The sequence below is a fragment of the Tripterygium wilfordii genome, chromosome 8 (assembly GCF_013401445.1).
Source record: "Tripterygium wilfordii isolate XIE 37 chromosome 8, ASM1340144v1, whole genome shotgun sequence".
In the NCBI taxonomy this organism is placed as follows: domain Eukaryota; kingdom Viridiplantae; phylum Streptophyta; class Magnoliopsida; order Celastrales; family Celastraceae; genus Tripterygium; species Tripterygium wilfordii.
This window is the reverse complement of record NC_052239.1, coordinates 3,312,165-3,333,737: the sequence shown is the minus strand read 5'-3', so window position 1 is coordinate 3,333,737 and position 21,573 is coordinate 3,312,165. Positions and strand designations below refer to the sequence as shown.

At 38.3% G+C, this 21,573-nt stretch overlaps 2 protein-coding genes across 2 annotated transcripts; one reads left to right on the top strand and one right to left on the bottom strand.

Annotated features, from left to right (window-relative positions):
- The first annotated feature begins 1,671 nt into the window (after window positions 1-1,671).
- LOC120003812 (BRASSINOSTEROID INSENSITIVE 1-associated receptor kinase 1-like) lies at window positions 1,672-11,959 on the top strand. Its single transcript, XM_038852907.1, has 11 exons — window positions 1,672-1,981; window positions 2,404-2,536; window positions 2,633-2,704; window positions 4,642-4,785; window positions 5,319-5,390; window positions 5,502-5,573; window positions 5,660-5,739; window positions 6,570-6,677; window positions 6,746-7,084; window positions 7,466-7,860; window positions 10,997-11,959. Exons 1-11 carry the CDS (start codon window positions 1,885-1,887, stop codon window positions 11,330-11,332), a joined length of 1,848 nt encoding a protein of 615 aa, XP_038708835.1. The 5' UTR covers window positions 1,672-1,884; the 3' UTR covers window positions 11,333-11,959.
- Window positions 11,960-16,031: 4,072 nt separating this feature from the next.
- LOC120004545 (non-specific lipid transfer protein GPI-anchored 31-like) lies at window positions 16,032-18,085 on the bottom strand. Its single transcript, XM_038853909.1, has 3 exons — window positions 17,646-18,085; window positions 17,362-17,388; window positions 16,032-16,347 (listed from the first exon to the last, which is right to left on the bottom strand). Exons 1-3 carry the CDS (start codon window positions 17,998-18,000, stop codon window positions 16,199-16,201), a joined length of 531 nt encoding a protein of 176 aa, XP_038709837.1. The 5' UTR covers window positions 18,001-18,085; the 3' UTR covers window positions 16,032-16,198.
- Window positions 18,086-21,573: the final 3,488 nt, after the last annotated feature.

Genomic DNA, 21,573 nt, shown 5'->3' with positions numbered 1-21,573 from the left:
AAACTTCATACGAGTAATGGACTGTCATGTGTGCACAAGCTTGCAATATATACGAATGAAGGTCGTCCTATATTATTGCTTGCATTGATAAGTTTTGGAAAAAACTTGACTTATTGCCAGGTGTTTCCCCTGTCAATGATGATATCAATTGTAGTGTCGAGCTACAAATGTTCATAGAACAGTTTAAGCATCAATCAAGGCATGGTAAAGTCAGTCTACTAAGGAAGTTGAGGGGGATAATTAATCCATCAATAATTGCACTTCTTGACCTAGTTGTTAAGACAAATATTCGTGGATGTCCCTCCTCAAAAAAGAAAGTAGACAAATCAACTCGTGATAATTCGTCTGCATTCGAGGTCGCTCAACATGATTTTCCTCATTCTCAGGAACCAGGTAGACACAGTTGTTCATCAGTATGCCCCTCTTCAAAGAAGAAAGTAGACAGATCTACTCGGAATAATCCGTCTGCATTTGAGGTCGTTCAACACAATTTTCTTCATTCTCAAGAACCAAGTAGACATAGTTATTTATCTCTCTATAATACTCCACCACTCCCTACACAAGGATTTCAAGATTGAGTTCTGCTAATTATGAGCATCTATATCGTAGTTAGTTCCCACCTACAATGCATCCTTACATTATGTCGTAAAAGATGTAAGAGCTGATGAAAATTGTGACTTTCGAGCTATTGCTAGGTTGCTTGGTTTTGGCGAGGATGCATAGATCAACAGTGCTTGACATTTTTGTCATTGCGATAAATGCCTCCACCGCCGCATGAACATGTTACTATCACTATCGGGTTCGTTAATAATAATCACTTTGTCCAGATTGCCTCATAGAGGGTTACCCGATGCCTCCTGTTATGATTCAATGGTTTAGATACAACTACGATCACGTAGTTGCATGAGTTACATCGTATTCGGAATAACTTGCAGCACACATTCAATGTACACGTTCTATATTTCCTTCTGAAACCGTTGTATTATAATTTACATAATTGTAAGGGTGGTGGGAGATTACATTGAATATCTAAACCATCACATTGATCATCTATTGTTTTGAAATTAAGACAAAAATGTCCCTCCCTCTTTTATTTTGTCACGTCAATAATCATTTTATTTTTGAAATTAAAAAGACAAAAAAGAACCTCATTTTTTTTGAATTTTAGACAAAAACGAACAAAAAAAATGAGGTCATTTCATAAAGCAATAACTAATGTCAGAAAATATGTCATAATAAGGGGGGTGAAACAAACAAATTAGAAGGTGTGGATAGTCCCGCCGAACAGATAATTGAAGGGCTAAAGCTTTACACGAAAATAAAATTTTTTTCTATTTGCTTTGACACAAGGTGCAAACACCACTTTTTGGGGTGCAAATACCGGTACTTATAACAAAACTTCACATAATTCATCCACCATACTACATTACATATGCTATAATATCATCTTTTAAAAATATATTTGGATATTAAATATATATAAATTAAATGAAATGCATATACCATTTCATTATAAAAAAACTAAACTTGAAGAAGCCCAAGCTCAAGCCCATTGACTAAACTTCAATGAGTCCACTAGAAGTAGAAGATGGGCTAAGCTATTACTATTTGAAGAAGACCAAGCCCAAACCCACTTGTTCTACAAAAGAAACAAAAACAGAAGCAGAGGCTCACGTGGTTGTAACGTGAGGACGTTGATGCATGCTCTCTCCCTCTCTTTCTCTGCATTTTCTCAGCAGAAACAAGCGGCCTTCGATTGTCTTTCGAAGTAAACGCAGTTGGAATTGCTCAATATGAGGAGGAAATCGGGTTCTAGCGAATGATGGAGCGTTGAAATGTTGTAATTTTGATGTTACGATGAGGATATTGGGGTTTTAGCGAACGATGGCGCGAGCGGTGACGGTGATCTCGGGCTCGACTTTCGTCTGCTCAGTTTTTCTTTTTCAATTGATTCTTTTGAGAGTCGCTGCTAATACTGAAGGTGCGTACCGGTTTTCACTTATTTGATTCAATCTCAAATTTTTTTGCGCGTTTTGTGGACTGCTTTTCCTGTTATTGTTAGGGGAATCAAATTTAGGATTATGAAGATCTATATTTAGTTATGAATTTAGAATTTACTTTTAGCTCCCAATTTGGTTACATTGAGGGCACATTAAAATTGCTAACTTGAAGTACAGCTAGTAATTGTAGTGGCATATCTGATTTTATGACTTTCCTGTTGTAAATACTAAATAGCAGTATTGGATCAGAGATAATGTTCAGCTCCATTAATTGACCTCATTTAAAGAATATAAATTTTATGGATCTGGAAAGATTGGTAAACATGGCACTTGATGCGGATAAAATATGTTGTACGATGTTATTGATGATTTATGATGGGTGTCTTTATGTCATGTGATGCAGGCGATGCATTGAATGCATTAAAAACCAATTTGGTTGATCCTAACAACGTTTTACAGAGTTGGGATCCTACCCTTGTTAATCCCTGCACTTGGTTTCATGTCACATGCAACAGTGAAAAGAGTGTCACACGAGTGTAAGCTTTCTCACTTGCTGTTATGAACTAATCTGCCTTCTATTTTTTGTTTTACTTAAGCATCATATTGTTGTGTTGTCATCTTTGTTCACTTAGTGATCTTGGAAATGCAAATCTATCTGGGAAATTGGTTCCGCAGCTTGGTCAGCTTCCTAATTTGCAGTACTTGTAAGTTCTTTATGTGCTGAGGCTTTTTGGATTGTAGTCTTTTGTGGGTCTGATTGGATAATGCTTGTTACTATTGATGGATTGCGTATTCCTTTCTTGCAGTTTTTCACTAATTATTCACACAGTCATTTGAACTAGTATTGCTTCCTCAAAAATGATGAGTTCATATACAGTTGGATCTAGGGAATTAAATAAACAACATAACCCTCAAAGAAAAGTAAAAAAGTGAATAATATGAAAGAAAAGTTGGAATTTGACTCAAAGTTGAACAATCTGATGTGATCTAAGAACTCCTTGGACATTCCTGATAGATTAATCGGAGTAGAAGACAAAGATACTGGCCAGGTAAAGCAATGATTTTGCACCTTAGAGCATCAGCAAGGGCATCCACTCTGAAAGCAGGACCAACAACTGTGACACACCTTCAAACCAGATGCTGCCTCAACCCAACAAGATGGGTCTAAGATTAATGTGTTGATCTAGGTTAGCACAACACATGATTGCAGCATTGTCTGTGTATAAAAATTGGGAGATGATGACTTGCTCTTCACTCGGCCCTATTTTAGTTCCCTCTACAGACACATATTCGACTCCCTTATCTATCATTGCACTGATTGTATCAATTGCAAGAATACACAGGAATGGGGACAAATGCTTTGAAGAATGAAAAGAATTGGAAGCTCCAGCATTTTTAATGACAGAAAACAAGGCTGTATTATGCGGTTTCTCATCCAGTTTATCCATTTCTCGCTAAACCCTCTCTTTCCCATAGCAGAAAATAGCAAATTCCGATTGAGATTATCAAATGCTTTCTCCAATCAAGCTTGTAAAGGAGAAATGTTGCTCGGCATTAAATAATAATCCAAAACCTCATTTGCAATAAAAGCAGCATCGATAATCTAACGGCCTTGAACGTACGCATTCCTAGCGGGATTGATAATTTATTTTATCACCTGCTTAAGTCTATTAGTGAGGACTTTCGATAGACACCTATTAACAATGCAAAGTAGATTGGTGGGCCTGTTCTCTTTTCTTCGCTCAATGCAGCAATCGACAGGCAGCAATATGTCAATCTGTGTGTCATTTTTTCCCTCCTATCTCTTTTTATGTTTTTGAATGAAAATTTTTTTATTCCACGATTGTGCCAACCGATATAGTACAAGGAGAAGAAAAAACAGACAATTAAGCTACGCAAAAAAATATCTAGAAAATTTGCAATAAAGGAGGTGACTAACGGTCTCCACTTCGTCTTTACAAAGGAAACACCCATATCTCCTCCTATCTCCTGCAACTGCGAGTCTTTAACTGAGAAGTTCTCAGTCTCGACCTGTCAGCTGTCCATGCATCTCTATTGGTCCTTCCTGTTACAATTAAAATTGATATTCCTGATCAGTTCATCAATTCGTTGCCCTTGGAGCGGAGAAAATAGTTTTTGTACTAAGAACTCCAATAATACTCATATACTACTTTTATGTATCTGCTGGAATATTAGTTGGCAGAGGTTGATTACCATAGTTTGCTAAATGCTTCTTCAATGTCAATGTATTTATTCCTTCTCAAAGAAATTTTTTCTGTGTTTATTAGAAGGGAAATTTAGTTAGGAACTGATCTTTCAAGAACTCCCTCTTATCCGTCCCCTGTGTTTGTTTTTTTCCTGTAGACCTCTCGTTTGCTGCATTAGGTAGTACTTGTTTGGTTGAACAGATGAAATGAACACTTCACTAAATATGTTTCTTTTAATAGAAAGAATATGGACTTTTATACCTTGTGTTTCTATCTTTGTGCTATTCTGTCTTAATAATGTCTCTGACACTGCCTGCAGTTGATTGTATAATAGAACCTCCCATGTTTTCTTTTTAGAGTGTAGAATATGCTTCCATTAGACTTTTTTTTTTTCCTTTTGCAGTGGAATAATTATGTTTTGCTTTTTATGGCAGGGAGCTTTATAGCAATAACATAAGTGGAAGAATTCCAGATGAGCTTGGGAATTTGACAAACTTGGTGAGCTTGGATCTTTACTTGAACGGGTTAACGGGTACAATTACACCGACCTTGGGCAAGCTTTCGAAACTTCGTTTCCTGTATGCACATGTATCTTTAATCTTGTTTTTTTTAATCCGTGAACTTATGATGTTTGTGCTTTCTCTCACATAATTTTCATATACTCTTATTTTCCATTGACAAAAATTGATAGCCTGAGTTTATAGTGTGATTATTACAACAACACAAGAGAAAAAGGTTTCTCACTTCATGGTTGTTAATATTTGTAAGCTTGTCAATTTCTTGCTACTTTGTAATGATAAGCTGACATTAACTTGCCTACACTATGTTACGCGTGTTTGTTCACTTATTATTTTCATGACAGGAGTTATAGTTAAGAATTCACAGGCTATTTATTGATTGGAAGAATGCACAGGCTATAACTTTGAAGTGAGTCTAAATTCACTTGTCTTGACAACAAAGTTGCAATTAGAGATGTTGTGCTGTTATATAAGAGTATAACATTGAGTAATATGCTTCAGGCCATTTGATATTATTATGCATTAGTTATGGGTTTCTAGAATGCAATATCTTTGGTCTAAATTCTGCCCCTATTTTCTCTCTAATGAAACAGGCGTCTTAACAATAACAGCTTAACTGGAACTATTCCTATGTCATTGACTGCTGTTAGGTCGCTGCAAGTCCTGTGAGTGTTTGAAATGATGTCTTTAGTTCTTCGAGTTCAAAATGGACACTCAATTAACTGTTTCATTCAGGTGTGGTATATATCTTTCCTGTAACTTATATTTCCATGCAGAGATCTTTCAAATAACAATCTGACTGGGGATATCACAGTCAATGGCTCATTTTCACTATTTTTTCCCATCAGGTTTTCCTCATGTGGTTTATAACTTCTGCACTCATTTAGTGGACTAACCTATCAAATTACTGACCGTGGCATTCCTCCTTTCACAGTGTTCAAAATAATCAACTTAACACTCCTCCTGTTTCTCCCCCTAATCAGATTGTTCCAAATCCCCCAGCTCCATCTATCGGTGAGTATACCTTTTGAAACTGGAGAGTTTGATCTTCTGTTACCTGTGAACTAGATCCTGAAAATAGCTAATGAAGAGCTGATAAAACTTTTTGGGATTAAGGTTTTGATGATGAGGATGGTTTGATATAAAAGACAGAAAAATATAAGAGAGATTCTCTCTTTTAAATGGAGAAGGAGAATAATCTATTAAGTATGATAGTGTCTTGAATATAATTCTTTCACATGTCCAAGTTCTTGAAATGTAGTTGAATTCTGGAATAAAGAGTAGCTATCATGCATTTTATTGAAATGAAATTCATGGGTTGAGGTTACAATACCAGCTCTGGTGACAGGATTGGGGGGTTATGAGGCTCTATCCAATACCTTGACCACTTCTGTTGAGCAGTCATGATCTCTTTTTTTTCCCCTTTAATTTCAGTCAGAATTTTCTTTGCTCTTTTTCCTGAATTTGTGTCATGATTAGTGCCTTCATAGATTTACTTGTATTCTCCTATTCTTTTTTATTTTAAACAGAATTTAGATTCAATATGTTCTGGAAAACAATTTGATGAGCAATCATGTTTAAGAAACAACTATCAGTGGTGGAGTGCTTTGCAGTTGATACTTGATAGTCTTTTATCCATATAAATATTATAAATTCGTATGAGTGCAAATTAATTTCTTTCGGACTATCTTTTCTTGCAAGAAATTTTATAACGGAAAATATTACTGGTCAAATAAATAGACACCAAATGCAATTTTGATTGAATTGACACACCTGATAAAATAATAAATTTGCAAAACTAGTCAAATTTGGCACATTTTAGTCATAAAATGTCACCTCAACAGGTAACATTGGAGTCGCTGCTGGTGCTGCTCTAGTATTTGCTGCTCCTGCAATTGCACTTGCAGTAAGGCGGTGGAGAAAACCACGAGATCTGTTCTTTGATGTACCCGGTTAGTATTACATGGAAAAAGGGCCTCATGATTTCTGTATGGAATCTAAAACTGCGTTTCTTTTGCAGCTGAAGAAGATCCAGAAGTCCATTTAGGACTGCTCAAATGGTTTTCTCTGCGTGAACTACAAGTTGCCACTGATGCTTTTAGCAATAAAAATATTCTTGGTAGGGGTGGAGTTAACGTTTATAAAGGAAAGTTAGCTGATGGTTCTCTAGTGGCAGTAAAGAGATTGAAAGGGGAGCATAATCGGGGTTTGGAGCTGCAGTTCCAAACTGAAGTGGAAATGATGAGCAAGATTATGCATCGGAATCTGCTTCGTCTCCATGGCGTTTGCATGACTCCAACGGAACTATTACTTGTCTATCCCTATATGTCAAATGGAAGTGTAGCATCGTGTTTACGAGGTATTGCTTGCTAGCATATAAACTCTGCTGATGTATTTTTTTGTCTGTTTTCACTAAATTAAGCATTTTTACTACAATGCGTTTTCCCCATCTCTCTTTGCTTTTATGTTTGTTGCAACTGGTCAACCCCCTATAATTTTAGCTTTATACTTTGAAAGAGGGTTTCAAGTACGAAGAAATAGATCATTTTCTTCTTCCGTGCAGTTTAATAGAAATCCTTATTTACAAGTAAATGTTTTGAATTTTCTTCTTATAGTTATTAAATTTGATTATTTTCTTTGAGAACGTGGCATCTCTAAGAGGTAGGGCCATTGGGCCCACCCCTGAAGTTTCTAACTGTGATGCAATTACTTAGTTAGTTCACTCGGCGAATTATTGTAGAGCGCCCAGAGTCGCAAGCTCCGCTTGCTTGGCCAGTACGGAAGCGGATTGCATTTGGAGCTGCAAGAGGGCTTGCTTACTTGCATGATGAATGTAACCCCAAGATTATTCACCGTGATGTAAAAGCTGCAAAGATACTATTGAATGAGGATTTTGAACCCGTTGTTGAAGACTTTGGATTGGCAAAACTCATGGACTACAGAGATACTCATGTTACAACTGCTGTATGTGGCACAATGGGGCATGTCGCCCCAGAGTACTTCTCAACTGGAAAGTCTTCAGAGAAGACTGATGTTTTCGGGTATGGTGCCATGCTTCTCGAACTGATCACTGGACTGAGGGCTGTTGATCTTATACAGCAGGCAAATGACGATGATGTAATGCTACTCGATTGGGTATGTATATCCATATACTCTCTCCCTTCTACACGTCCCTACATCTTACTCCGCCATGGACATTACACTTTAGTTTATTATTATATTTTTTACCTACTATTTTTCACGCACTTGTGCCCTTAGTTTGGTAATTTAGCAAGTAGATGGCATGTGAGAGTGAACTAGCTCCTTTTTGTATTCGATAATGCATAGGATGTGATTCTCTGACTTTGATAGTGTTCAAGGGCGCGTAATTCTTACCTAAAGCCAAGTGATTGAAGTTGGGCCCTCGACTTCTTGCAGTTGATCGTTTCTTTATTGATGCAGGAAAAATGATATTCAATAATAAGAATAGCAAAATAGGGATTTGAATGCATAGATGAGAAGAAGGGACGATAGAATCGACTAAATGGATTCTCTAGGCTCACAAAAAATTATGTACTATGATTGAATAAAAATTCTCCCTTTCATGAGAGGCTACAAACTTACAATCCTTAAATAGAGAAATCATAAATCAAATCCTAAACCACTCCTAATTGGAAACAAATATTAAAAGGAAATAAAACTACTCCTAATTGACCCCTAAAAAAGATACCACTTGTTTAACAAGCAATAGACTTGCTAAAATATCATAATAAAATAGTAATAAATAATTATTTTTGTTTGTCTAACTAACATGGAAATTACGATAATGATCTCGCTTCTAAACTCTATAGAAAACCTAATAAAAGTGAGCTAACAATTATACTACCTAATCAAACATAAAATCAAACCTAAATCTAATTGAAAAGGACCTAAACTTCCAAATAAACCATAATTCAAAATTCCATGATTGTTTAATCCCTTTTGTCTTTTAATCTGCATCAATTACCATACGGTTTCTAAATTCCTTGTTCTTTATGTATTCAAGCACTTACTGTTCTAGGTTAGCTTAAATACATTACAGCAAAAAAACTGTGAGGGATTATTAAATATTGTCAGGGAAACCGAAAAGGGAAAAGGGTAAGGAAAATAAAAGAAAGCGGGAACATTTGGGACAATGGAAAATTTGTTTTTGTGATCCTAATGACAATTAACCTGTTCCTCAAACTATCTTTCTCTTTGGTTTTCTTTGGCCGACATATGTCTTGTTCCTATTTTCAAAATGTAGCTGGTTCCCCCTTTCCTGCTATGTTGGGAATGAATTTATATCTCCTGTAATCCTTTTTCTTAGGAATTGTTTCTTTAGGCAAATTAAGGAACTTCTTGTCCTCTCTTAGGTCTCAGAGGCTTTTTTGTGATAAAAGTTGGTGGGGTTGTTTCATTACCATACTCCTCTTCCTCGGCTGCCACAAGTTCTTCCTCACCTTCACATTCTGCCATATTCACGGGTTTCCTATCCGAACATTCATTGGACTTGTATCCCGATTTATTACACTGATAGCATTTGATTGGGGCTGCCCGTGCTTAGGGGTTTGGGTTGGGATTCTGGTTTCTGGTACCCACTTGTGCTTTGCTGCTGCCCCTTCCCTGGGTTGTGTCCCTGCAAGACACTACATTTTAGGCGCTACTGCTGGCATTGTCATGGGTGCTGGTGTCCGTGAGTGCCTCTCTTTGTACTGAGAATAGGAGGATTCTGGGGTGCTACACCTATGACTATGGTTTCCCAAGCTTGATAGGATCCAGTGTCGGAGGAGGTTATCAAAGCTTTGCTCCATCAACTCAGCCTTTAAGGCTAGGTTACTACTTACTAGCCTCACTACACAACTTGTTTCCCAATCTTCTCCCTCAATGATAACCTTAAGCCATTTAGATACAGTGCCACCCGCTTCATATCAGTCTCTGCAAGATTGTTGTGAGCAGATAGGCTATTAAATTCAAAAAGTGTACAGGTCGATTACATTGAAAACAGTTCTGGTACATCTGGAATAGGTATTGCTAATAATCTGGTGGTAGGAACCTACCCATCATCAACTGCTTCATCTTGTGCCAAATTCGTACAGAATCCTTCCCTTGACGTAGCCGATTAATCTGCAATTGATCCCACCACATTGCAGCGCTTCCCTTTACTCAAAAGGCTACTAACTTCATCATTCGTTCCTCAGGCACGTCCATCATATCAAAGAGCCGCTCAACTTCAGATATCCAATCAAAGAGATCTTCTATCTGCAGATTCCCATTGAAGGTAGACTTGAGCCGATACACCTCAAATCCCCTTTGTTGTCTTACTGGCTGATACCCTGCAAACCGATCACCATCTTCCGAATCTAAATCTTTTAGCACTGGGGGTTGATGAGGACGGAAAGGAACAGGACGACCAGGGTGGTAAGGCTTACCACGACCTCTACCACAGATAGGCCTGTGCGCGCGTGTTCCTCTGGGGCTAGATCTCCAGAGGAGGTTGGCGTTCAACTTGTCTTGGTTGCATCCGAATCATGAATTGAGCAAGCATTTTGCGTAACTCTTCCATCTACTGCCTCTGGGAATCATGCGCTTCCCGAACGGCCTCAATCCCTCGACCATCATCGCGGATATGGTTTCCTTCTTCGTTATTAGTCATTGAACCAAGGTCAAATCCTTGCTTTGATACCACAGGTACCTGACGTAGACAGAAACAATCGAATAAGGCCAACATTAAATATAATCGAATAAGGCTAACCAACATTAAATCTAAAAAAAAAGAACACTGGAATCCACCTAATAGAGAGGAAACACACTCACGTTTGGATATATTTTTTCAAAGATAAAAGATGATGAGTTCTAGGGTCGGCTACAACCCTAATGTAGTGAAAAACACAAAAACAAGAAATTATGAAAATATCCCTAAAATATTAAAAGGCTCATTTGAGGCCGTAAAAAATTAATGGCCCACTAGTCCTACATCATTTTTTGTGATAAAAGTTGGTGGGGTTGGGTTTACTGATTTCATTGTTGCTGACGGTCATGCATTCGGGTAGTTTGGTTGGAGCATATTATAGTATTTATTTAACTAATCACTCTTATTGTTTTTAGAACACTAATCTGTTTCACATACCAAAAAAATGGGTAAACTTGTACAGTTCCCCTCTACAAGCAATCTGGAAACTGGCTTGTTAAAGTGTGTTTTGTAACCACCTCAATAAATTTGACCTTTTGGTCTCCTAATATTCTTACCTCTCTTGCTTTCTTGTGGATTCAGGTGAAAGGTTTTTTAAAAGATAAGAAATTGGAGACACTGGTTGATGCGGATCTGCAGTCCAATTATAATGATGAAGAAGTGGAACAGCTGATCCAGGTGACTCTTCTGTGCACGCAAAGCTCCCCAATGAAACGACCTAATATGTCAGAGGTAGTAAGAATGCTTGAAGGTGATGGTTTGGCTGAGAAATGGGAAGAATGGCAGAAAGAGGAAGTGTTCAGTGAAGAGTTTACTTATCCCCACCACACAAATGCAAATTGGAGCATGGATTCCGAATCGTACATGCCTCGGGAGGAACTGTCTGGTCCTAGATGGTCCTTTTCTATCACCTTGTAAAAGTCTTCCGAGGCCCCGTTTTGCATTTGAAACTGGTTCCTACACGTCTGTGCATATTAGTCAATTCTTTTTCCCCGTTTGGTATTTGATCAGGTGCCAGTCGTCATCCGCTGCGGTGTGCATGGCAGATTGGCAGCTGCAACACTTGCAGCTGATGATTGCACAAGATTACTTGACACTAGTGCTAGTACTAACATCAAAGCCTTTCTGACTCGGCCTGGCCCGGTCACCCTACTCGACTGGCGATTCAAAAGGCGAAACTCTCGTCGTGGTTTGGCGACCTACGGGGCGGACACTTTTTGTTATTGTAATCTAAAGGCGAAGACTCTGAATTGGGCGACCACTCGGCCCAGCGGGCGAAGGCTTGTTCATGATTCACATCACTGGCTTTAGTACTACTACTACCAGGTATACTTTGACTAATAACAATAAGATCAGACCACCAGTGTTTGTGCCCAGGCTGAGCTGTGTGCCCAAAGCAGCTAAAGTTAGGCCTTTGGACATGTCGGCCTAGCACACCTCAAAGCCGGCGTCACTTGTGTGACTTTTGGATATTTAGATTTACCAAAAAAAAATTGTTGGACATTTAAGCATCTATAGAATGACTAATTATTTTTTTACCTTAAACTTTCTTCTTCACTGCTCCTTAGTACTTCCCCACTTTCTTCCATTGTCGGACCAGAACGAGCAAGTCCATAATATCTCCCTAGTCGCTGCAACTAGTTGGCAACTTCATTCCTTAAATCTTAGTGACGAAAAAAAATTGTTTCATGTTTCAGATTTCATATTCTGGAATGAGTACACTGTTAATTTTTTGAAAAACCTAACAAAAGCAAACTACTCTTGACATATATGATTAAGAACAAACTGTGTCATTGCATATGGTTACAATGTTAAATTTTTTTCTTTGCAAAACAGTAACATTATAAACAATACTCTTGCTATATTTTTTATTCGTGCAAATGACCTTAAAAAACACAATTTCATTGTGTGCACGGGTAAATGTAGTCTAATGTGACACGGATAAATGTAGTCTAATGTTACTGTTTGAAAGCAAATTCTCCTCATATGTGGGTATAATGCTAATATTTTTTTTTATTGACATTGATAGACAAATGTTAGACTAATGTTACCGTTTCAAAACAGTAACATTATAATGTTACCTTTCAAAACGGTAACATTATAATATTAAAAGGCCCATTAAAGGTCATAAACAATGGAATTTGTCAAAAATAGGGTGAGGTTAGTGACATAGTCATTAGGTTTGATCACCACGTCAAAACAAGTCACCCGGTCAAATTTCGCATGATTCTGATAACATTACTATTTTCATGTTACTATTTTAAAGTGGTGCTCACACCTTGGCTTCTTGTAATGGTTTGCTTCTCCTCACTATGCATTCGGTACCACGATTGTTCATACGCAACCCCATGAGTCAAGTGGCCGAGACCCTTCCACACCCACCTGTAAATGTTGAGACTTGTTCATGGGCATTGGTTCATAATGATTCATCTGATAAATAATACAAGGTTTTCACCATGAAGATTCGAAAAATAAATGAATGAGAACGAAAGTTGTGATGAATATATGTAAGTGGTAATTATTTTTGTACTTTATTGGAATATTGTAATATACTTACCAAGTTAGCATTGCATGGCTCCAATTAAAGCACATATCATTTGTTCTTTAGTTGTCTCACTTAACCATCCATATCTCTTTTTTTTTTTAAATGTGAAACCTGTTTGGACCAAGAATTGTCTACATGAAAACCCACACCACAAGACTCAAGATCCAGCCAACACTAGATTCATGGGAGTCTCAGTCAAACTCAGTAGGCCCAAGTTAATTGATAACTATACCCATGAGACTCTACAGTCTACCCCATCAAACCCATAAGAGGGTCCATCTATTATATAAAGGTTCAGAGCCCACTGCCAAGAAGCTCCATTAAAGGCCCAAGGCCCAGTCAAAGCTAGTCAACTCAAATGGTATGTGCCTCTCACATGACCAACCTACTATAAATATATGAGGCCCCAACCTCATTGGGGGGCTGAACCACCTGAGGTATCTCTTACTCTCCCTCTCTCTCTAAAAACCTCCACTTCTCTCACTAAATATTTTCCTCATCGTCAACTGACTTGACCATCGGGGCTTCCCCGGTCGACACCACACCGGTGTCAAGCCTAACGGTCGACCTTGAGTGTAATCTTACAGGGTTGTCATAGGTCTCGATCGATAATACAAATTGATTGTAGATTTTTGGATCTACAATTTGGCGCCCATCGTGGGGCCATGGGAGTCTAAATTAAGCCTAAGGGCCATGATACAACGTCCGACCGAACTAGACCCACGAGAGTCTAAATGAAGCCTAAGGGCCACGGTCTAAACATCTGACCGGATTGGATCCATGGGAGTCTAAATTAAACCTAAGAGCCACGATATAACGTCCAACCGAACTAGACCCACGACAGTCTAAATGAAGCCTAAGGGTCACGGTCCGACGTCCAATCGAACTAGACCCACGAGAGTCTAAATGAAGCCTAAGGGCCACGGTCCAAATGTCCGACCGATCTGGATCCAAGGGAGTCTAAATTAAGCCTAAGGGCCACGGTACAACTTCCGACCGAACTAGACCCACGAGAGTCTAAATGAAGCCTAAGGGCCACGGTCCGACGCCCAATCGAACTAGACCCACGGGAGTCTAAATGAAGCCTAAGGGTCACGGTACAACATCCAACCGAACTAGACCCACGAGAGTTTGATTGAAGCAGAAAGGCCACGGACATTTGTCAGATCGAACTGGACCCATAAGAGTCCAAATTAAAGCTCAAGTGGTCACGATCCAGTATTCGATCGGATTTGAACTACGAGGAGCTGAAACAAAGCCTAAGAGGTCACCAATTACAATCAGACCGACGACATGACTACTCTCAAAGCCAAGAAACTTGACTTCGAGAGTGGGGGACAAACTGTTTGGACCAAAAATCGTCTCCATGAAAACCCACACCACAAGGCCCATGATCCAGCCGACACTAGACTTATGGGAGTCTCAGTCAAATTCAGTAGGCCAAAGTTAATTGGTAACTATACACATGAGACTCTAAAGTCCACCCCAGCAAACCCATAAAAGTGTACATCTATTCTATAAAGGTTTAAAGCCCACTGTCAAGAAGCTCCATTAAAGGCCCAAGGCCCAATCAAAGCTAGTCAACTTAGATGGCATGTGCATCTCACATGACCAACCTACTATATAAATATATGAGGCCCCAACCTCTTTGGGGGGCTGAACCACTTGAGGTATCTCTTGCTCTCTCTTTCTAAAAACCTCCACTTCACTCACTAAATATTTCTCTCATCGTCAACTAACTTGACCGTCGGAGCTTCCCCGGCCGGCACCACATCGGTGTCAAGCCTGACGGTCGACCTTGAGTGTGATCTTGCAAGGTTGTCATAGGTCTCGATCGACAATACAAATTGATTATAGATTTTTGGATCTACAAAACTCACTCAGCTGCTTACCGGACAACTGATTAATAAATCTTGAATCATATGAAAAATTCTGCAACTCCCATGGACCTTCACAACTTTCCGCTTGCACTAAGAATTACCAGGATCAACACATCATCCTCCCCGAAACTGTAATCAACCACGAAGCATCTCATTCCTCAATGATTGTGCAACTTCGATTCATCTCTGGTTCTGGGTGTTTCTTCATATGCTCTGCTTATTGCTTATTTGCCCCAATCTCCTTATTGATATTTTGCCCAATCTTCGATTCATCTCTTGTACCAGATTTGGGTATTAGGGTTTCTTTTGATTTGAGTTTGTAAGTCATTGTTCTGTGTTGTTTTGCTTGTTTACCTGCAGTTCAGTTGACTAGTTGCATCTGGTAGGTTTTGGTAAATGGTATGAATGACATTCAAGGACCATCTGTTACAGTTTAGGAACTGCTGCAAAAATCTAGATGTAAAACTTGTTTTGTTTTGTTGTTGGAACAAAAATTGATTTTTGGTGACTGATTTGGTACAAAAATGTGAAATTTATTTTGTTATGTTGATCTTAATCGTAGTTACATGTCTATTTCCCTGTATACATTTTTCTTGGATTTAGATATTTGTTCACAGGTGGCAATTGCAACTCCACATCATTTTTGTACATCTCTGATAAACATGTCATGTAGGATATTTAACTACATGTCATGTAAGATGTTTGACTGACTAGATTTGATAAAATCTACCCGCATATTTCTGGCCAACATGCCATGTAGAATGGTTGATTGGCCGGATTTGATAAAATCTACCCAAATGATATAGTTAAAACAAATATGGGCATCTCTAGTCAACATGCCATGTAGGATGTTTGATTGATCGGATTTGATAAAATCTACCCAAATATTTCTGATCAACATGCCATGGAGAATAGTTGAATGATCGGATTTGATAAAATCCATCCAAATAATGTTTAAAACAAATATGAACTTCAAGCGACTGAATTGAAATATAAATATTTTAAGATTGAGGGGCTGAGTTAGAACAACGGTGATTTTTCAATGGCCAAATTGCCAAAAGTTCAATTTTAACTCCCTAAACTACCCATCTTTCCCCACCCACATCTTGAAAACAAGTACTTTTGGTAATAGTTTGGCCTAAGTCAAACCTTTTGAGTATATGCTTAAGTTGTTTGTTGCGTTGAATTTTCATATGACAAAAAGTAGATGTCTCAAAACCAAATTCAAAGTAGTCCACAAAATCAAGTTTTTTCTACTCAAGTTCAGTGACACTCCAAGAGACAAAAAAGGAAAACCCTCAATATAAGGTCCGAGCTAAACATAAAATTAGTGATCCACTCTCAAAATGGTTCAAACACTCAGAAGCTAGAGAATGCCGCAGCTACGAGGCCAAGAACAAGAGATGCGACTGAGGAAGACAATGCAGAACTTGAGCTCTTAGGAGCTGGAGCTGGTGTCACTGATTGCGCAGATGTAGGTCCAAGTCCACTCAATGTGGGAGAGGTCTCTGTGAGAACAGTTGGGCAAAGCAATCAATCTTTGCATACTAAGATAGTAAACACAAAAAAAGAGTTTGCCAACCAATAATCACAATCATGGAAATATGCATTGTAGTTGAAATTCTGTTCAAAGTAAAAGACTACATCGACCCTTAAAAAATCAAAATGTGATTATAGCTCACTTTGAACACAAATTACTAGCTAAGGGTCAACTTAAAGATCATTTTTTTTGCGCAATTGCTAAACTAGGAAAACGATTGAGTTAGTAATCATGCAAGCCCTAAACATATCAAAATACATTAATCACTGCAAACAACAAACAAACTCTTACATGGATAACCTGAACCCAACCCGTAAATTTTGGTCTACAAAACAGTTTGGTTTGGTTTCTGCCACCCCTATGATTATGCATATTTGCTAAGCAAATTGATCCTGCTTTTGTAACGTTATTTCCTTATCAGAGTCTGGATCGTATTGGAGTTTATTCTTCCATCAAACTTGGTAAGATACAGAGTCTTGATTTAAAAGGGCAGTAGTGATTAATAGGATCCATCCATGGCTCAATCCCAATATAATAAGGAAGACATTAGTGTTTGTGCAATTAAAGGTAAGCACACTGAGTAGAACTCTCCATGTAAGGTAAAAACAATTAGATGGTTTCAAAAAGGGTAAATTTGAATGTGATCAGGTAAGTATTAAGATAGGAAAACCATAACACAACAAGATGCAGATTTCTCCAAAATGCTTCTTTAGAAACAAAATAGATCATTATCCAAAATCCCACAGAACACCCAGATGCAGATTTCATCCTCACACAGCCACGCAGAGAATGTTTTAACTCTAAACTATCCCTTAAAAAACAAGATTCAGATCAAATCCAGAAATCAAGCATGCATCTGATTTTAAATAAAATATCTCACAAACATAAACAGAGATTTGTCATCATCAAATCGTATTTATCTCTTCTAAAGATTCAGATTTATCATAAAAAAAAAATTAAAAAGATTAAGGTCAGGACATACCAGGAGCACTAGCAGGAGAAAGGGACACTGCAAAAGGACAACCACCATAATTAAATTAATATCAAGTTTAGAACAAACAGAGAGCAAAAAATAGACCATCCAACCAATAAATAGTTCAGAGAATTTTCTCTCCTCTCAAACAGATAGTTGCCACAAACCCTCTTAACTTTCTAAAATAAGAAAAAGAAAAAAACAAATCGACGAAAAAAAGGCCATCTAAAAATCATATGTGAAAAGATCTAACCCGAACCAAAAGAGGGAAAGATAAAATCAACAGGACTTACTTCCACAGGTAGGAGCAGAGGAGTCATGGACTCCGCAAGCAGCAGGAAGAGCCATTGCCCTCTTGATATCAATTACCACACCAAACTGTGCACTGCTCTTGAAGGCCTGACAAATACAATCAGGATCTGCCTTCAACACGGTCTTAAACCCGGTGCAACAAGTCTTCTCAGGCTTAGAAGGGCCACTCCCGTTCGACACAAACGGCAGACAGTCCGCCATGTTCATGATCAACATGCTGCAGTCCACAGACGGCGCCGGAGCCGCCACAGTGTGGGAATGGCCAGCGCCATCAACGGCGCAAATGGAGAGCACGGAGAGAACGCACAGAAGCAAACACGCTTTCACTGCTGCCATTGTAGACTCTCGGAGTGTGTGATTTTGAGGACAGAGAGTGACAGTGGGGTGGGTTTGCTTAGTTAAATGACGGTGATGGGGGGAGTGGGGGCAAATAAATAGCGTAGGAAATGAGAGAGACGTGTGCGCGTTTTATGTTCTGAGAATGTGAAATGTGTGAACACGCTAGTCGCTTTGTGGGACACGCGTCCGCATCGACTGTAGCGATTTAATGTGGCATCGACGGCCAGGAAGAGACTTGACGGTTGACTTTGAATAGACTACAACTGTATTTGTTTTTACATTGTTATTTTCAAAAATAAAGATTAAAAAAAACATTGGTGCGGAAAAACCGAAGTCTCTAGAAAAAAACTAAGCAGCATAATATCGTTTAGACTTATATCACAGTTAAGTGCAAGTCACTTATGTAGTTTATAAGTAAATATCCGATTACTTTTAACGAAGAAGGTTATTTCGATTAGCTAACAAATTGTTTTAAAATAGAATAAAAATAACTTTAACAATAAATTCCTAGATTTTCATCTTTCGGATACATCATCTTCAACCAATATTCTTGAATTTCAACTCAAATAAATCCATATTTCTTGCAAAATGAACAAACGATTAGGGAAATCTCATTGCTCTCGCCACATGTTCACTGGTGATTGGATGAGAATGGCCATTGATGAACTCATGCCGCCATGTGTCAATTAAGTGACTAGAAATCACTTTTAGTGGAAACAAGAGTTCACGTGTTTGTGGTTTATCATATAAGGTATGGTCCATCTAAGAGCAACCACAACATTGTCATTTTATTTGGGCATGAGTGTGGTTTTGTTGGGGCACAACAAAGTTATTTTGATGGTCTCATTTTGTTGAGAACAACTGTAGACATGGCCTAAGCGTTTTCGGTGATGAAAATGGGTTGATGATCTGCCTATTCTCTTGTAGGTGGGGATTTGTGAATCCAACGAGGCTGAATTGTGGGCATTGAACAAAGCTCTAACCTCTCCCTATCTTCCTCTATGCCTGCATACTATTTTTCCTTATTGTTTACCGAGCTAGGATTCCGTCAGGTTGAGCTCGAGGTCCATTCTTAGGTGGTAGTTTCACTGCTTACTAATGAAGGTGTTCCTAGTCACTTGGGTCATCAATTTACATCCATTATTCGTGTGTGGCTTGCTAGGGACTGATAGATTCATATAAATCATATCTATAGGGAGGCAAATACCTATGCTAATTATGCTTTTAGTTTGAACATAGAGAGACTCATGTATTCCCACAATGTACCTCATGATTGTATTCTTTTTATTCGAGCTGATTTCGTAGGAATTGCTCGCTCCCGTTTCTGCGATTCTAGTTAGTTCAATTCTTCCAAAAAAAAAAAAAAGAGAGACTCGGGACCGTGTCATGATGATAGCAACCTACTTTGGAATTAGATGAGAAGAAGATAGGCCATGTCATGGACCACCTTATAGAACGTGGTTTGGTTTTTTCTTTGTTAAGTGTTGAGACTATTGTAGCACTAGGCATGAGTCATGAGAGCACATTTTATGAGTAATAAGGAAGTGCTAGCAAAGAGTTAACATGAAATCTGATTGGACAAATTTTCTTTGTAGTGATTATTGCTAGTTTTGATGGAAGCCATAGAGTATAATTAAGTAGTAAACATGCCTGCGACTTGGACCAATATCTCTTTGAGGTCACTAAGCTCCCTACTTTTTTCTACTTTATTTCTCCATTAGTGTGGTGGAGGATGGGTCCATGCATGGGGGAGCTTGTTGGGGATTGGAATTTCAAAAAGGTTTGGCATGGTTTGAATATTTGACTTGAGAGATCACAAAGTTCCCCTTCTTTGCAAAACAAATAGGCATCAATGATTGTGGCAGACTCCCATCTCGTGATTTGACATGATAATATGTAGCAGGTGGTCCAGTTTTTGTATCTCATTCGTTTCCTCTCCTCTAAGTTAAGGCTCTCTACAGTAAAAGTCGTTGTAACGTCCGTACAGTTTCAATCAGGAGCGTTGATAGTGCATATCAATGTGAGTTCGAGTCTATTTTTTTAACTTTAATAAACAGATTTGATGACACTGATTGAAACTGCAGACAATCTTACAGCAGTTACCCTCAACTACCTCTCCTCTATAGTCTAATTAGGCGATTGGTATCCAATTCTCTTTTAAAGATTGGGTTCCCTCTGTTAGCGATGATTCTTAGGCTTCTTTACAATGATTCGACTTTCTTGTATATAGAGAGCATTAGCATGCCAACCATTAAAAAAATTGATTCCAAATGCTGGAATGGCGTGTAGTTTGTAGGGACCCATGCCAATCTAGGATCACATGAACCCACTTTTTGTTGAGTCTGCCTATGTGACATGTGTCACTAGCATACAACTTTTATGAAAAGCCACTTGAGTGATTACTATGTGAGGCTAGTGGTGAATTTTTTTCCCCAACTTATCTTGTCATGTCATCACGAGATAAGGGTGACAAAACTTTATTAGAATCGGATGATCGAATTTATCCGATCTGGATTAAACTAAGTTTGGACATCAATTTTTTTCGATTTAAAATCATGTCCAAATCGAAACACATAAATCTTGTCCGATTTTTTTTTGTCTCGGATTAAGTTATTTTCGATTTACTTGTCTGAACTTAAACCAATTGAAGATTAATCAATCAAGTACATCCGAAATCCAATCCGAGATAGGATCCGGGCATGTAACTATTTCATAAACACATACTATTGTCCAACTCAAAATCGACCCGGAATCGATTTTTTGTCACCCTTAAGGCCAGGGTCTAACACCCAAATTTGGATTCATATTGAGTGTTGAATGGCCATCATGAGAGACTAACACACTTGTTTGGGCATGCACCGAAAGGCAGAACAAAGATTTTAAATATTTCATAATTTTGGTATGGTCTTGTAGCAGTGGCTTGTCCGTAATATTCCCTGGCGTCCAGCAATTTAGGCTTTCTGCACATATTATGTTGCTATAACCATCACCGACCAACCCCAAAAGTTCTATCACTTCAGTTTTTTAGCTTTCGGCGCTCTCCTCAACATCTCTACTATGCAGTTCTTCCATGTTTAATCCAAAGTTAAAATTAAATTAAGTTGTATTGCGGAATTTTGATCAAAAATCAAGTGTTAAAACCAAAGGACGAAGCTGGACAGTTTTAATTGCTACGAAAGAGTCCCGATAGAGTGGAAACTCGTTTTTCAAGGTGGTATTTAGTTAGGATTGTGAAAGAGATCATATTTGTAATTGAAAACATCTCGAGTAGGGACTCCTAGGTATAATTGAATTAGGAGATTTTGTATTACTATAAATACTAGTGGTTTACTAATGTTTTAGTAGAGAGAAATCAAAGGTTTGTGTTGAGAGAGAGCAAATGGTGATAACTTTGTGGTGTATCTCTCGGCTTTAGCCTAAGTTTCTATCGGTTAGAGATTCAAGATGTAGGATGTTAGAGATATAGGCGGGTGTTAGAGACATAGGCTAGATTGGGGCTTATGATAATCTCTTGGATATTCTTGGGTTTCTTAGTGAAAGAAAATTATCAGTGTGTGGTTGTACAAGTTT

Coding starts and splice junctions, on each gene's coding strand:
- LOC120003812 (XM_038852907.1), top strand. CDS start 1,885: ATGGCGCGAGCGGTGACGGTGATCTCGGGCTCGACTTTCGTCTGCTCA. Junction 4,786..5,318: donor CTTTCGAAACTTCGTTTCCT/GTATGCACATGT, acceptor CTAATGAAACAG/GCGTCTTAACAATAACAGCT. Junction 6,678..6,745: donor TCTGTTCTTTGATGTACCCG/GTTAGTATTACA, acceptor TTTCTTTTGCAG/CTGAAGAAGATCCAGAAGTC.
- LOC120004545 (XM_038853909.1), bottom strand. CDS start 18,000: ATGGCAGCAGTGAAAGCGTGTTTGCTTCTGTGCGTTCTCTCCGTGCTC. Junction 17,389..17,645: donor CTCTGCTCCTACCTGTGGAA/GTAAGTCCTGTT, acceptor GTCCTTTTGCAG/TGTCCCTTTCTCCTGCTAGT. Junction 16,348..17,361: donor TTCTCCTGCTAGTGCTCCTG/GTATGTCCTGAC, acceptor CTGTTCTCACAG/AGACCTCTCCCACATTGAGT.